We start from the raw sequence: 16,432 nt of genomic DNA on the forward strand, positions 1-16,432 counted from the left end.
TAACAATGCTTGAAAACAGACGTGTAATCAATTTCCCCTATTTTCTCCCTAAAAATTGTGCTCATAAAATACCACACAGAGAATTAGTAGACAAAAGGAGATGTCTAGCTCTTGTTTGGGCACAAAGGATGGAACTAGTGTTTCCATGAATATAGACATGAATTTCAGATAAATGACAGGTACATTTTTAGTTTCAGTATGTTGAACACACTATTTGGAACACACTAATACTAAAAAATTCTTCATTCTAGATACTTTTTGGTACATAATTATATTAAAAGCTTATTTGGTGTTTATCTAAAATTCAAATTTAACTGTACACTGAATCGTGTTTTAGTAAGTGCAGAACTATGATTTCTGCCATCTACTATGTTTTATATTGGGTACTACTAAAGTTGAAAAATGTAAATGCTTCTACTAGGAAATTTGTAAAAAAAAATTAATTGAAATAAAGTTGATTATCAATGTTGTGTTACTTTCTGGTGTACAGAAAAGTGATCTAGTTATAGATATTATTTTCAAATTCTTTTCCAATATGGTTTATTACAGGATATTGAATAAACTTGCCTGGGCTGTTCAGTAGTATTGTGGTGTTTATCCATCCTAAACATATAGTTGGCGTTTGCTAATCTCAGATTCCCAGTCCATGCCTCCCACAAGTCTGTGCTCTATGTCCATGAGTCTGTTCCTGTTTCATATTTAGGTTCATTTGTATCGTAATTTAGATTCCACATGTAAGTAATATTTTATGGTATTTGTCTTTCTCTTTCTGACTTACTTCACTTAGTATGATAATCTCTAGTTGCATCATGTTGCTGCAAATGGCATTATTCTGTTCTTTTTCACGGCAGAGTAGTATTCCATTGTATGTATGTTCCGCGTCGTCTTTGTCCATTCATCTGTTGATGGGCATTTAGGTTGGTTTCATGTCTTGGCTATAGTGTGTAGCCAAGGGTTCCGTGTATCTTTTTGAATTATAATTTTGTCTGGATATATGCCCAGGAGTAGGATTGTGGATCATATGGTAATTCTATTTTTAGTTTTTTCAAGGAACCTCCATAATGGTTTCCACAGCAGCTGCACCAATTTACATTCCCACCAACAGTGCAGAAGGGTTTCTATTTCTCCACACCCTCTCCAGCATTTGTTATGTGTACTATCAATCTAGTCTTTCATGTGTGTGTGTGTGTGTGTATAATATGCATATGACAGAAGCTATGATGTCTTGAATATTTGAAAGCACTTCAGCTCTGAACTGTCATCTCTACCATTAATTTCCAAATACGCTGCCTTAGTTCTCCTTATCCCATATTATGGGAAATGAGTATTTTAAAAGTTTCGCCAAGATCATGTAGTCTCCGTTCCTATAGCCTCCTGCTCTCCCTCCCTTCCCTGACGGATCCTCAACCATCCCTCTGGTTGTCACTCTTCCTCTTTCTGTGCTGTTTCTTAGATGTCTCCCCTCTTACTGCACTCCTTCAAATGCCACCAGCACAACACTGTTGTACGGAGTCGACTTTTACCGAAGGTTAGAAAGCTGGTGGGGATGAATCTACTCCACAGCACAGGATGGGAAGTCTTGACACTGGGTATAGAGTATCCTGTTCTTAGAAGTTTCCTTCCATCCCACAGACCACAGGAGCCTGGCAGGCTATAGTCCATGAGGCTGCAGAGAGTTCGACACAATCGAGAAACTCAGCACATATTTATCTATCATCTCTACAGCTATATATAAATCTTTATCTGAGAAAAAAAAGTTACCAACTACTAAGAGAACCAGCAGAAACTTTTTTTTAATTTAAAAAGGTTTTTAAATTGAATGATTCTTTAAACTCTATAGTGCTTTATAGTTATCAAAAGCTTCACAAACATGGTTTAGTATAATCTAATAACCCCCTTTCCCCTCTATTCCTATATTGCCCCTTCCCTTTTCCCACTCTCCACTTGTAACCACTAGTTTGTTCTCTGTATCTGTGAATCTGATTCTGCTTCCTTCAGACATGGTTTAGTATAATCTAATAACCCCCTTTCCTCCCTACCCCTATATTACCCCTTCCCTTTCCTGCTCTCCACTGGTAACCACTGGTTTTTTCCCTATATCTGTGAATCTGCTTCCTTTTTATTTCACTAGTTTGTTGTATTTGTTAGATTCTACAGGTTACTCATATCATACAGTATTTGTTTTGCTCTGTCTGGCTTATTTCACTTAGCATAATGTTCTGCGAGTCCATCCACATTGCTGCAAACGTCAAAATCTCATTCTTTTTTTTTATGGCTGAGTAGTATGTGTGCTACATCTTTATCCATCCATCTGTTGATGGATGTTTAGGTTGCTTCCATTGTAAATGATTGTACAATTATTGTCATTGTAAATTACAATTGTAAATAGCTATTGTAAATAATGCTGCTTATGAACATTGAGGTGCATGAATCTTTTCAAATTAGTTTCTGTTTTTTTGGGGGGGGATATATACCCAGGGGTGAAATTGCTGGGTCACATGATAGTTTTATTCTTAGTTTTTGAGAAACTGCCATACTGTTCTCCACAGTGGCTGCACCAATTTACTTTTCCACGAACAGTGTATGAGGTTCCCCTTTTCTCCACGTTTTTGCTAACTTTGTTACTTGTGTTCTTTTTGAGGATAACCATTCTTGTAAGTGTGTAGAGATGTCTCATTGTGCTTTTAATCTGCATTTCCCTAATGACTAGTGATGCTGAGTACTTTTTCATGTGCCTGTTGACCATCTGCATTTCCGCTTTGGAGAAATTGCTGTTCAGTTCTTTTGCCCATTTTTCAATTTGATGTTGAGTTGTATGAGTTATGTGAGTTATGTGTATACGTTGTATATTAAGACCTTATTGATCACATCATTTGCAAGTATCTTCTCCCATTCAGTATGTTTTCTTTTCATTTTATTGATGGTGTTCTTTGCTGTGCAAAAGCTTTTAAGTTTAATTAGGTCCCATTTGTTTATTTTTGCTTTTATTTCCTTTGTTTTAGGAGATTGATCCAAAAAGTATTACTGTGATTTATGTCAGTATGCTCTGCCTATATTTCCCTCCAGGAGTTTTATAGTATCTTACATTTAGATCTTTAATCCATTTTGAATTTATTTTTGCATGTGGTTTGAATGAATGGTCTAATTTCATTCGTTTACATGTAGCTCTCCAGTTTCCCCAGCACCACTTTTTGAAGAATCTGTCTTTTCTCCATTGTATATTCTTGCTTCTTTTGGCAAAGATTAATTGGCCATAAATAGGTAGCTTTTATTTCTGACCTCTCTATCCTATAGATAGATACATAAATATTTGTCTGAAAAAAAATTTATGTAGATAGATAGATATACCATCTATCCAAAGAACCAGAAGAAACTCTGAAAGTACTGTGCACTTTCTCTTTTACCTGAGGCGCACCATTTATTCCTGCTTGAGATTTCATCACTAGGCTTGGTGAAAGAACATTTATCTCATCTCCTTTTATGCCCTCTTTCCCCCAGTCTTCCTCACCCTGATCTCAGAGACCTTGTTTTAAATGAACTCTATTCCAACCCTAAGATTCATGACTTTGGGATTCTGCCTGAAGTGCCCTTTAAAACTTCTGCAAAGTGCTGTTTTATTTTATTTTATTGTTCAGACCTATCTCCCCACCTCCCCTGGTCTCCTCTGGCACTAATGGATCCCTCTCCCGTGCTCTTGTTTATTTGCGAGTCCCTCTCGGATCTTCCTGCAAGCAATAGATCATGTGTAATTTTCCCTCCATTTGCTCATGACAGTGGCAGGAACACAGTAGGCGTTTAATAAGTATTTGTTTACTGCACTGCCGAACTGCTGCATGGAGGTATCAATAGACAGATGCAGTTTCTCTCTTCCTTTCAGCCTAACCCTAACAGTGGGATCCAGCACTGTTCAGTATCACAAAAAGATTTTGCCCTGAAAGTGAGTTGCTTTCAAGCAATCTGATTTTCGAGAGGAGCAAGAGAGGAGCAAGATCCTGGGGAGATGCTGCCTTCATAGTCGTAAGATACTTGTGGGTTTCCACTGGAGGAGATGAAAAAGGGCACATTTAGTGCTTGTGCAGATTACACAGAGTATTTGATCACACTGACTGTTCAGTCTCAGTTGCAATCAATGAACAGAAAGCAGCGGACCCTCTAAATTGGTGTTGGGATCAAAATATTTTTCTCAAAAATTTTTAGTACATTTTGACTTCTCCATGGCAGATTTTTTTTTTTTTTTTGATGCCAGGTAATGCCTGGAGAATCCCATGGACAGAGGAGCCTGGCAGGCTGCAGTCCATGGGTCGCAAGAGTCGGACACGACTTAGTGACTGAACCACCACCACCACCAATGACTCATCACCATTTTATTCACTCTAGTTTCACTGTCATTTATCTTGAGGCAGAGCCAATTGCTTGTTTGCCTCTGCTTTTGTTTCATTTTTGGAGCTTATTGTTAGTATCTTACAGTAGTTCCGATCCATAACAAAGAGAAATAATGATCTTTAAACATTAATGGAAACTTCTTTTTTTTTTTTCACTTTCACTTTTCTTTTTAATTTAATTTTATTTTTTAACTTTACAATATTGTATTGGTTTTGCCATATATCGAAATGAATCCACCACAGGTATACATGTGTTCCCCATCCTGAACTCTCCTCCCTCCCCGTACCATCCCTCTTGGTCATCCCAGTGCACCAGCCCCAAGCATCCAGTATCGTGCATCAAACCTGGACTGGCGACTCGTTTCATATATGATATTGTACATGTTTCAATGCCATTCTCCCAAATCATCCCACCCTCTCCCTCTCCCACAGAGTCCAAAAGACTGTTCTATACATCAGTGTGTCTTTTGCTGTCCCATATACAGGGTTATTGTTACCATCTTTCTAAATTCCATATATATGCGTTAGTATACTGTATTGGTGTTTTTCTTTCTGGCTTACTTCACTCTGTATAATGGAAACTTCTTATCTCCCTCTTTCTATCGTACTTTTCTCAGGATAGTTTACTGTCCTGGGTTTAGTGTTTATGATTTTCATGAGCACTTTATACTAATACCACCTGTAATCTATATGTAGCTAGTTTGTGTTTTATTTGAATACCACACAAATCATGTCATGGAAGTTATTTTTTTTATAATTTGCTTGTTTTCAAAATAGTCTATTTTTAGGATATTGTTATGTTGATATAATTCTAGGGAATTAATTTTATTGCTTTGTACTATTTCATTGGATACATTCATCACACTCAATTATCTATTCTTAAGTTTATGGGCTTTTGGACTCTCGTTTTCCTCTAATGGAGAGCATCAATACAATATTCAGGTACGTGATTTCTTGGACCATGTGCAGTAGTTTCTTTAGGTTATGCACCTATCGCTGGTCATGGCATGTACCCACGGTCCCCTGTTCTGAGACGCTGCCCAACTGCTTTCTAAGGTGGCCTTACTCTGCCTTTAGCTGTGTGTGACATTACCTGTTCCTCTGCATCCTGGCAGCATCTAGTGTTGCCACTTTGGTTGGGGAGGAAATGACATTTCATTATGCGCTTCATTTGCACTTTCCTGATTATGAGGCAGATTGCATATCTTGTCCTATTTTGTTTTTGCTATTTCTGTTGCTCATTCTGTGAATTTTCTCCTTACATAACTTGCTAATTATTCCAGTTCTTAAAGGCTGCTCTATATGGAGCCCTTGAAATATATATATTTAACTTAAAAATCCTTTTTAAAAAATTTGTGTACTGCCAGTGTCTTCTCCCCAGCTCTGAATATGCAGGGCATTTCTCCCATTGGTGGGTTAACGTAGTGGTGACCTCATTCTGCAATATTTTCTGTTTGCCTCTGTCTCTCATAAGGCTCAGCTGATAAAGAATACACCTGCAGTATGGGAGAGCTGGATTCGATGCTCGGGTTGGGAAGATCCCCTGGAGAAGGGAATGGGTAACCACTCCAGTATTCTGGCCTGGAGAATTCCATAGACTATATATTTCATGGGGTCACAAAGAGACGTGACTGAGTGACTTTCACTTTCTCATAAGGCTGTGAATTCAAGTGAGAGCAAAAACAGACCTTTTCATTTTTATTTGCTTGGTCCCTGGCACATAGATGGTACCTAGAAAAATTGCTTGAGTTGACTTGAGAGTGTCAATTTAATATGGATGTTATTGTAAATTTGAGGCTGTACTTAAGGCTTTCAATTTGAGGAGTTTCTGTCAGCCTTAGTTATTTGATATATACACATAATGTACATATGAACATATGTGTACATACATACCAGGGATGCCCTGCAGGCTCAGTGGTAAAGAATTTGCCTGCAATACAGGAGGTGTGGATTTGATCCCTGGGTCAGGAAGATCCCCTGGAATCTTCAAGGGGATTCAATATTCAACCCACTCCAATATTCTTGTCTGGGAAATCCCATGGAGAGAGGAGCCTGGCGGGCTATAGTTCCTGGGGTCATAAAAGAGAAGGACGTGGCTTAGTGACTAAACAACACGTTTGCAACCAAAACAAATTAGACCCTTTTCATAACCTTTAAAATAGGGCTTCCCTCCATTTCCAGGCAAAGAATTTTTCTTAGAACGAAACTAAGGTTGAAATAGGTTAATATATTCAGATGCGATTTGAATAACAGATGCATCTCTATTTCTGGTCCAGAGTTGTTGGGGAGGCAGGAGGAAGGGGGGCGTGATCGTACAGTGCTTTGCCATCTTCACAGCTCATCAGTATCAGCAGCTGACACCAGCAAGTGTTTGCCAATTAGAGTCTGTTGGCTAACCCTGACCTTGTCGTTACAACCATTGCTCTCTCGACCTCTGCCAGCTTGACACATGGCACCAGGCTCTGTGGGCAGCTGGTACTTTGGACTGGAATGTTCTGTGAGTTGTCTGGCATTACTAGTGAAATTCCTTATTAGTGTTACTGTGTCATGATTTTGACATTGACAATGCTGTCTCCTATCTTCGTGTTTCTTCTTTCATATCACGGTAGTATGTTGTAGTTGATGTGACTGTTTATAATATAGCAGGAGATAGATGTTCAAGTTGCTGTGGACTGATGCATGCTCGACTTAGAATTACTCCAGGAAAAGTTGATTTTACTGTAACTTTATGTAACAAGAAATCATTTGAGTAAATTTTGGGTTGGAGGGAGCATCATGAATTTAATAAGGAATTAATTTTTGTTTAAGATGTAACTAAACTCTGAATGTTTTGAAACATACTGAAATACATTTGAAATGTATTGAAATGTATTTCAAAATGCAATTCTAACTCCTTAACATATTCTTAGCTATGCATTAGGAGAGCAAAAATCAAAAGCCACGGTTCTCACTTCCCCACCTTGGCCGTTCTTTGAACTTCACTGCTTTTTCTCTTTCTCTTTCTCCCCCTCTTTCCCTCTTCCACCCTTCACTCTTTCCTAACCTGGCATTCAAGCATTCCTAGGCTCTTCAGTTGACACTTTGCACTCCACTTGTGAAGTTTCATTCTGTGTTTTTCTCCCCAAGGGTGCCCTTTGAAACTGAGCTTTGTCCACAGTAGTAGCTGGAGATAGGACCGTAGTTTGTGGTGCTGTATGTAATTACACTGGGCATTGGGTATATCGGGCCTGGGAGGATGGCATACGGAATGGGTACCGAATGTTCCGGCAGCTTCTGTTTGTGAGGCGTTGCTCATGCAGTCAGGGTCACATTACCTAGGTGCCACTGAAATGGGACAGAGAGAAAAGGATTTATCTAATCCACCATGAATGCATTCCAGAGTGATTTGATTGTTTTTCTATGCCTTCTAGCAGGTGGATATGTGTACAGATGAAATAGCTAGCGACCTTTTTTATTTTGGTTAATAAGGATAGAGGTGGTCTTTGTCTTGCAATTTCAGGCATTTTTATTCTTCTAGAATTTGTCAAATTGGGAAGATTAGTGTGTTTTCATTGCCTTTTAAGCTTGTTCCCCCAGGGTAGCACAGCTGTAACTGTTCCCAATATATCCTGACTATCGTAAAGGCCTTTTTATCTCAGAGGCAAGGGAGCAGTTGAATACTAAGTTTTTATTCCAGAAATTCAGCTGTTGTGACCTTCTATAAAATTTTGTCTTGACTTCATTTATTTTCTGTCTGGAAGTTATATATGTCACAACTTGAAGGTTCTTTGAGATGATGTCAAGTTACTATAGAAATGTGTTCAGATTCTGCAACAAGTGCATACTTCTTGGAAGATCTAATAACACGGATAGGTCTGATTTCAAATCCATTGCGCTTAGCCTGTAGATGGCTTTTCTCCAGGAACTGCACCTGTGGGAGACTTTTCACCTTCAGTAAATCCCAGTCTCCAGATGGCAGCTCCTTCAGTGGGTAACCAATTGAAGGACGAGACGGGGCTCGCTGAGAGCGCATCTCCAGCCTACTCCTTTCTCTTGAGTCCAGTCTCTTCATTTCCAACTGGCCATGTCGCAAGTTACATCTCTGAGAGGCATCTCTCTGAGAAGCATTGTAGGATATTGGTTAAGATCACGCTGCCATGGCATCAGAAAGACCTGGATTTGAGTTCCAGGTTTACCATTTACTTGGCGTATGGCCTTGTGAGATGTTATTTAACCATTTTTGAAAATTATTAAGACTTTATTTTTTAGAGCAATTTAAGGCTCGCAGTAAAATTGAGGGGCAGGTACAGAGATTCCCACATACCCTCTGCCTTCACACATCCATAACCTCTCCTATTTTTTTTTTTTTTTTTGAATGGTTTCTTTTTTTTTTTTTAATTTTTTTTAAAATTTTATTTTATTTTTAAACTTTACATAACTGTATTAGTTTTGCCAAATATCAAAATTAATCCGCCATAGGTATACATGTGCTCCCCATCCTGAACCCTCCTCCCTCCTCCTTCCCCATTCCATCCCTCTGGGTCGTCCCAGTGCACCAGCCCCTAGCATCCAGTATCGTGCATCAAACCTGGACTGGCAACTCATTTCATACATGATATTTTACATGTTTCAATGCCATTCTCCCAAATCTTCCCGCCCTCTCCCTCTCCCACAGAGTCCATAAGACTGTTCTATACATCAGTGTCTCTTTTGCTGTCTCGTACACAGGGTTATTGTTACCATCTTTCTAAATTCCATATATATGCGTTAGTATACTGTATTGGTGTTTTTCTTTCTGGCTTACTTCACTCTGTATAATAGGCTCCAGTTTCATCCACCTCATTAGAACTGATTCAAATGTATTCTTTTTAATGGCTGAATAATACTCCATTGTGTATATGTACCACAGCTTTCTTATCCATTCATCTGCTGATGGACATCTAGGTTGCTTCCATGTCCTGGCTATTATAAACAGTGCTGCGATGAACATTGGGGTACACGTGTCTCTTTCCCTTCTGGTTTCCTCAGTGTATATGCCCAGCAGTGGGATTGCTGGATCATAAGGCAGTTCTATTTCCAGTTTTTTAAGGAATCTCCACACTGTTCTCCATAGTGGCTGTACTAGTTTGCATTCCCACCAACAGTGTAAGAGGGTTCCCTTTTCTCCACACCCTCTCCAGCATTTATTGCTTGTAGACTTTTGGATCGCAGCCATTCTGACTGGCGTGAAATGGTACCTCATAGTGGTTTTGATTTGCATTTCTCTGATAATGAGTGATGTTGAGCATCTTTTCATGTGTTTGTTAGCCATCTGTATGTCTTCTTTGGAGAAATGTCTATTTAGTTCTTTGGCCCATTTTTTGATTGGGTCATTTATTTTTCTGGAGTTGAGCTGTAGGAGTTGCTTGTATATTCTCGAGATTAGTTGTTTGTCAGTTGCTTCATTTGCTATTATCTTCTCCCATTCTGAAGGCTGTCTTTTCACCTTGCTAATAGTTTCCTTTGATGTGCAGAAGCTTTTAAGGTTAATTAGGTCCCATTTGTTTATTTTTGCTTTTATTTCCAATATTCTGGGAGGTGGGTCATAGAGGATCCTGCTGTGATGTATGTCAGAGAGTGTTTTGCCTATGTTCTCCTCTAGGAGTTTTATAGTTTCTGGTCTTATGTTTAGATCTTTAATCCATTTTGAGTTTATTTTTGTGTATGGTGTTAGAAAGTGTTCTAGTTTCATTCTTTTACAAGTGGTTGACCAGAGTTCCCAGCACCACTTGTTAAAGAGATTGTCTTTAATCCATTGTATATTCTTGCCTCCTTTGTCAAAGATAAGGTGTCCATATGTGCGTGGATTTATCTCTGGGCTTTCTATTTTGTTCCATTGATCTATATTTCTGTCTTTGTGCCAGTACCATACTGTCTTGATAACTGTGGCTTTGTAGTAGAGCCTGAAGTCAGGTAGGTTGATTCCTCCAGTTCCATTCTTCTTTCTCAAGATTGCTTTGGCTATTCGAGGTTTTTTGTTTTTCCATACAAATTGTGAAATTATTTGTTCTAGCTCTGTGAAGAATGCTGTTGGTAGCTTGATAGGGATTGCATTGAATCTATAGATTGCTTTGGGTAGTATACTCATTTTCACTATATTGATTCTTCCAATCCATGAACATGGTATATTTCTCCATCTGTTAGTGTCCTCTTTGATTTCTTTCACCAGTGTTTTATAGTTTTCTATATATAGGTCTTTAGTTTCTTTAGGTAGATATATTCCTAAGTATTTTATTCTTTCCGTTGCAATGGTGAATGGAATTGTTGCCTTAATTTCTCTTTCTGTTTTCTCATTATTAGTGTATAGGAATGCAAGGGATTTCTGTGTGTTGATTTTATATCCTGCAACTTTACTATAGTCATTGATTAGTTCTAGTAATTTTCTGGTGGAGTCTTTAGGGTTTTCTATGTAGAGGATCATGTCATCTGCAAACAGTGAGAGCTTTACTTCTTCTTTTCCAATTTGGATTCCTTTTATTTCTTTTTCTGTTCTGATTGCTGTGGCCAAAACTTCCAAAACTATGTTGAATAGTAATGGTGAAAGTGGGCACCCTTGTCTAGTTCCTGACTTTAGAGGAAATGCTTTCAATTTTTCACCATTGAGGATAATGTTTGCTGTGGGTTTGTCATATATAGCTTTGATTATGTTGAGGTATGTTCCTTCTATTCCTGCTTTCTGGATAGATTTTTATCATAAATGGATGTTGAATTTTGTCAAAGGCTTTCTCTGCATCTATTGAGATAATCATATGGTTTTTATTTTTCAATTTGTTAATGTGGTGTATTACATTGATTGATTTGCGGATATTGAAGAATCCTTGCATCCCTGGGATAAAGCCCACTTGGTCATGGTGTATGATCTTTTTAATGTGTTGTTGGATTCTGATTGCTAGAATTTTGTTAAGGATTTTTGCATCTATGTTCATCAGTGATATTGGCCTGTAGTTTTCATTTTTTGTGGGATCTTTGTCAGGTTTTGGTATTAGGGTGATGGTGGCCTCATAGAATGAATTTAGAAGTTTACCATCCTCTGCAATTTTCTGGAAGAGTTTGAGCAGGATAGGTGTTAGCTCTTCTCTAAATTTTTGGTAGAATTCAGCTGTGACGCCGTCTGGACCTGGGCTTTTGTTTGCTGGAAGATTTTTTATTACAGTTTCAATTTCCGTGCTTGTGATGGGTCTGTTAAGATTTTCTATCTCTTCCTGGTCGAGTTTTGGAAAGTTGTACTTTTCTAAGAATTTGTCCATTTCTTCCTCGTTGTCCATTTTATTGGCATATAATTGTTGATAGTAGTCTCTTATGATCCTTTGTATTTCTGTGTTGTCTGTTGTGATCTCTCCATTTTCATTTCTAATTTTATTGATTTGATTTGTGATATGTTCATTGTAATACATGAACCTATATAGACACATTATAATCACCCAAAGTTGATAGTTTCATGGTCATACACTCATACACAGTGTTCCCTTATTATTCTTTTAATGTCCATATCATCTGTAGCGATGTCACTTTAAAGCGTCTCCCAGATCAAGAAATGGAACCTTCATCTCAGAAGCCCTCCATCCTCCCTTCCTTTGAAGAACTCATTGTGTACAGAGCTGCCCACCAGTGTTCATCCTGCCCACCAGTGTTCATCCTCGTGTAAGCATCTACTCACATTTACTTTCTTATCCAGGTCCAAAACTTTGGAGCAACCATTGACTCCTCTCTTTTTCTCTCATACCCCACATTCAGTCCATCAGCCTCATCATTGGTCTGAAAGTAGAGTCTGTCCAGTTCTCACTTCTTCCACAGCTATCGCCTTGGTCCCAAACCCATACTTCCTTGTCTGTGCAAAATTATTGCCTCCAACCTGCCCTCTTTGCTGCCCCTTGTTCCCCTAAAGTGTATTGTCTTCTATTTTTAACTGTAAATTTTATTCTTTTGCAAAGTTTCAGATTCCCCTATACCTGTTCTTTCCCAGGACATCTTGTCATAACAAATCAGTTTAAATAAGCCAGTATGATTAGCATCTATTGCCAAATAACTCTCTGTGCATTTGAAATAAGAAAATAGTGACAGTTCCATTGTATTTTTGCTTCAGGCTAACAAAGGATTCATTATAGCATGTTGATAGCTGATATTTCTGATTTTTTAAAACTGAGGTATGCATAATTAAAACTAAAAATGTTTAATAGATATATTCTTTTCAAAGTTTTTACTTTTTTATTTTAAAAATGTCAAAGCTGCAGAAAAACTCGAAGAAATGTACAATGAACATCAAATAATGTTCACCTAGATTCACCAATTATTTAACATTTTGCCATATTTGCTTTATATCTCTATCTTCACCATCATCATCTATCATCTTCATTTTTGTTGAACCAATTCAGGGTAAGATGTTGACATCACAATATTTAATTCCGAAATACTTCAGCATGAATCTTCTAATTACAAGAAAATTTTCTTAATATAACTCATTACAGTTATAAAATTTAGGAAATTTACCACAGATATAGTATTGTTTTTGAACATATGTTTTATATTAATTTCCACAGCTTATACCTTCATCCCAAACTCATTCTTTCTTGCTTGGATTAATGCAAAATTAGTGAACTACTCTTTATAGCAATGTTCTTTATAGCATCATCTCTTTTCAATTCAGAATGTAACCCAGAGTCATGTGTTCTATTTAGATGTTATGTCTTTTTGGTTTTCTTTATATAGGACATTTTCTCAACTTTTGTCTTTTCTGACATTGACAGTTTGAAGACAGCAGCATATTCGTTTGATAGTCCTTTAATTTGGGTGTTTTTGTTTGTTCCCTCATAATGAGATTCATATTTTCATCTAGAATGAAATACAAGCAATGTATTCCTGTTATTATCACATAAGAAAGCACATGATTTCAGTTTGCTACTTTTTTATTGACGTTCATGTTGATTACTTGTATAAGCTGATGTCTATCATATTCATCTCCTGTAAAATATTTCCTCTCTCCTTGCAATTAATTAGCAATCTATGAGGAGGCATTGAGACTGTACGTGCTGTTCTCAGCCTTCTATCTGATGGCTTTGGCACTTATTAGGATTCATTTTTTTCTAACTCTGATATTATTTCTACTTTTAGTTGGTACTGTCATGCTAGGAAGAACTTTCTCCCCCTACCCATGTATTTATGTTTTAGGTGGAATTTTTAGTATTGTTCCCAACCAGGGTTCTTGGCCTCCTTGATCAATGGAAATTGACTAGAGGCCAGACAAGAAATTTAAGCAAGGCTTTATTGGAGCCCCTGCTGCAGCAGAGGGGAGCAAAAACAAGTAACAGATTCCCTTGCTGGCTCACTCACCAAAGGGGGTGAGCTGGTTCTTTATGTGGGGTGAGGGTAGTGGTGAGTCCAGGGGTTGGGCAGGAGGGGTGGCTTAGCTGATTTGCTCACCGCTTTGGTGGTGGTGTGTGCAGGGGGCATGTGCAGTACCCTGCTTTTGCTCCCAGTTCTTCAAAAGTGGCAACTAATTTTTTTTTTTTTTGTCTTCTGTATCTTGTCCATAATTTCGGAGAAGGCAATGGCACCCCAGTCCAGTACTCTTGCCTGGAAAATCCCATGGACAGAGGAGCCTGGTAGGCTGCAGTCCATGGTGTCGCTAAGAGTTGGACACGACTGAGCGACTTCACTTTCACTTTTCACTTTTCATGCATTGGAGAAGGAAATGGCAACCCACTCCAGTGTTCTTGCCTGGAGAATCCCAGGGAAGGGGGAGCCTGGTGGGCTGCAGTCTATGGGGTCGCATAGAGTTGGACACGACTGAAGCGACTTAGCAGCAGTCCATAATTTGCCCCAACTGTGCATGCACACAGCTATTTTTAGTCCCTTGTAGTTTCTTTGTATTTTGTTGCTGGAGGAGATGTTTGTCCGGGTCCAAGCATTGCAGCACCGCAGCAGAGGGTTCCAGGTCACAGCCTGTCTCAGTATCATCTTGTAGATTTCTTGACTCAACTTTGGATTTGGTTATTTCTCCAACCCTGGTCCTTTTTAAGGGGATATGGCATACAGGAATCAAGATTTAGGTGTTTCTGGGGTATCATTGCCTCTAAGTCCTTTCAGCAGAAACAACTAGGAAAAGCAAATATTTTTCTAGTCATCTCTACCATCCACTGAACTGGGGTTATTTCTGATCTTCCCCCTTCACATTTATATCTTTTTTCTCCCACAGTGAAGGATCTACACCTTCACATAACAATATACATTAATCTTAAAATACAATATTGAGGAAAACAAGTCAGACTTAAAAGACTTCATGCCATATGAGTCTATTTACATAGAGCTAAGAAAACCCGTTGATACTTGTGGGGAAATTACCAAGATGGCGTCAGTCAGGCTCTTTCGCCCCACGCTCTCATAGCCTCTCACGGCGTGCTCTGCAAACAGTGACTTTGCATGAGGTATTCTCTTGGCCACGGGCTACTTTTTGTCCTCTAAGTATATATAAGCTTCACCTGGAAAAGCCCTGAAGAGTTGTGTGTAGTTATGTTGTACTGAACTGTGCTGTACCAGCCAGGAGAAAATAAATGCATCTGCAGTCCCTACGCAGATGGAACTCCTCGCATTTTCTTCAGGCCGCTTAGTTCTCACCTTACCTACCATGGGTTCAGTGAACAGTGCGCACAGTGAGATACAGAGAAACGATTGGTGCTGTGAGCAGAATCAACAATAGAATACCCCAATAGAAAACAAAAAGTTTAAAGACAAACACACCCCCCTCTCACCCTTCCCCTGCCCCCGCCACAGCTGACATTGTTCTGTGCTCTTAGAAGCTAGGGTAGCGATTACCCTTGATCGGCCATTATTAGATTGATAGCAACAGGAAGGGAGAATGAGGACATGTCCAGTGCTGGAGAAGTTCTGTTTCTTGATCTGGGACATGATTCTAAGGGTATATTCAATTTTATAAGATCTTTGAGTTGTATACTAATGTTTTAAGCCTTTTTTTTTTGGCATATATATTAAACTCAGAAGTTGGATTAACTTCTTTTGTTTTCCATTGTGTTATGTGGTCAATTTTATATCTGTGTTAATTTGTTTCTCTTTATAGTCACTAGTGCGAGTCCTCCCCATTGTTGTTAATTTTACCTTTTTGAATATTTTAAAGACTAGCATGATTTCAGTGGTCAAAACTATACAAAAAAGTGTCCTTGGAGAAAGAGGCTTATTCCAGTGTCCCTCTGCTGTTCTCCTCCCCTCCCCATTGCAAGTCTCAATTTATTTATCTCTGTATTGTCATGTCCTTTTATTTATTCCTAATACAGCCAGAATGACCCTTCCACAGGATAAGGAGATCATGTTACTTCTTTGCTCCAGATACTCCAAGAGTTTCCCTTCTTACTCAGAATGAAAACTCAAGTCCTCACAGTGGTGGACAGGTCTTCGCATCTGACCTGGGTTCCTCAAGCCTCTCCTGGCCGTCTCCAGGGACTCTTCCCCAGGATCACTGGTCCTCAGCCACCCCGGGCTCTGTTTCTGTCAGATCTCCTCCCACCTCGGGTTCTTGGCTTTTGCCATCCTCTCTTCCTGAGGTGTTTCCTCTAGAGATCAGCATGACTCATTTCCTTACTTCCTTCAAGGTCCTTTTTAAAAGTCACCTCAAGGAAGTCTTCCTGTTCACTTTATTTAAATATATCATACTCCCATCTCCACTTCCTGGTACTCTGTATCCAGCTGCCACTGTTATCTTTTCCTCAGCACTGTTGCTGCTGCTGCTGCTAAGTCGCTTCAGTCGTGTCCGACTGTGCGACCCCATAGACGGCAGCCCACCAAGCTCCCCCGTCCCTGGGATTCTCCAGGCAAGAGCACTGGAGTGGGTTGCCATTTCCTTCTCCATCCTCAGCACTATTGCACTCTAATATATAGCTTTTTTCTTTTGTTGTCTCTCTCTCCTCCAGAATAGAGGCTCCAAGAGGGCAGGGAATTTTGTATGTTTAGGTCACCGCTGTCTCTAGAACCGAATGATACACCACTCATGCTCAAATCAACATTTATTTTTAAAAAGCAGATGA

General features: G+C 39.0%; 1 protein-coding gene across 8 annotated transcripts in view; it reads left to right on the forward strand.

The window, feature by feature from the left end:
* LOC102412913 (muscular LMNA interacting protein) overlaps nucleotides 1-16,432 on the forward strand; it is a 299,136-nt gene that overhangs the window by 93,157 nt on the left and 189,547 nt on the right. The window contains exon 1 of one of the 8 annotated variants that reach the window (XM_045163418.1): nucleotides 5,191-6,879. The exons of the other annotated variants lie outside the window; for them this stretch is intronic. Coding sequence (XP_045019353.1) covers nucleotides 6,832-6,879 — 48 coding nt within the window. The 5' untranslated portion in view covers nucleotides 5,191-6,831. Of the gene's footprint in view, nucleotides 1-5,190; nucleotides 6,880-16,432 lie in introns of those variants that run through there. 8 annotated transcript variants of the gene reach the window in all.

This window comes from Bubalus bubalis, chromosome 2, assembly GCF_019923935.1.
Source record: "Bubalus bubalis isolate 160015118507 breed Murrah chromosome 2, NDDB_SH_1, whole genome shotgun sequence".
Lineage (NCBI taxonomy): Eukaryota > Metazoa > Chordata > Mammalia > Artiodactyla > Bovidae > Bubalus > Bubalus bubalis.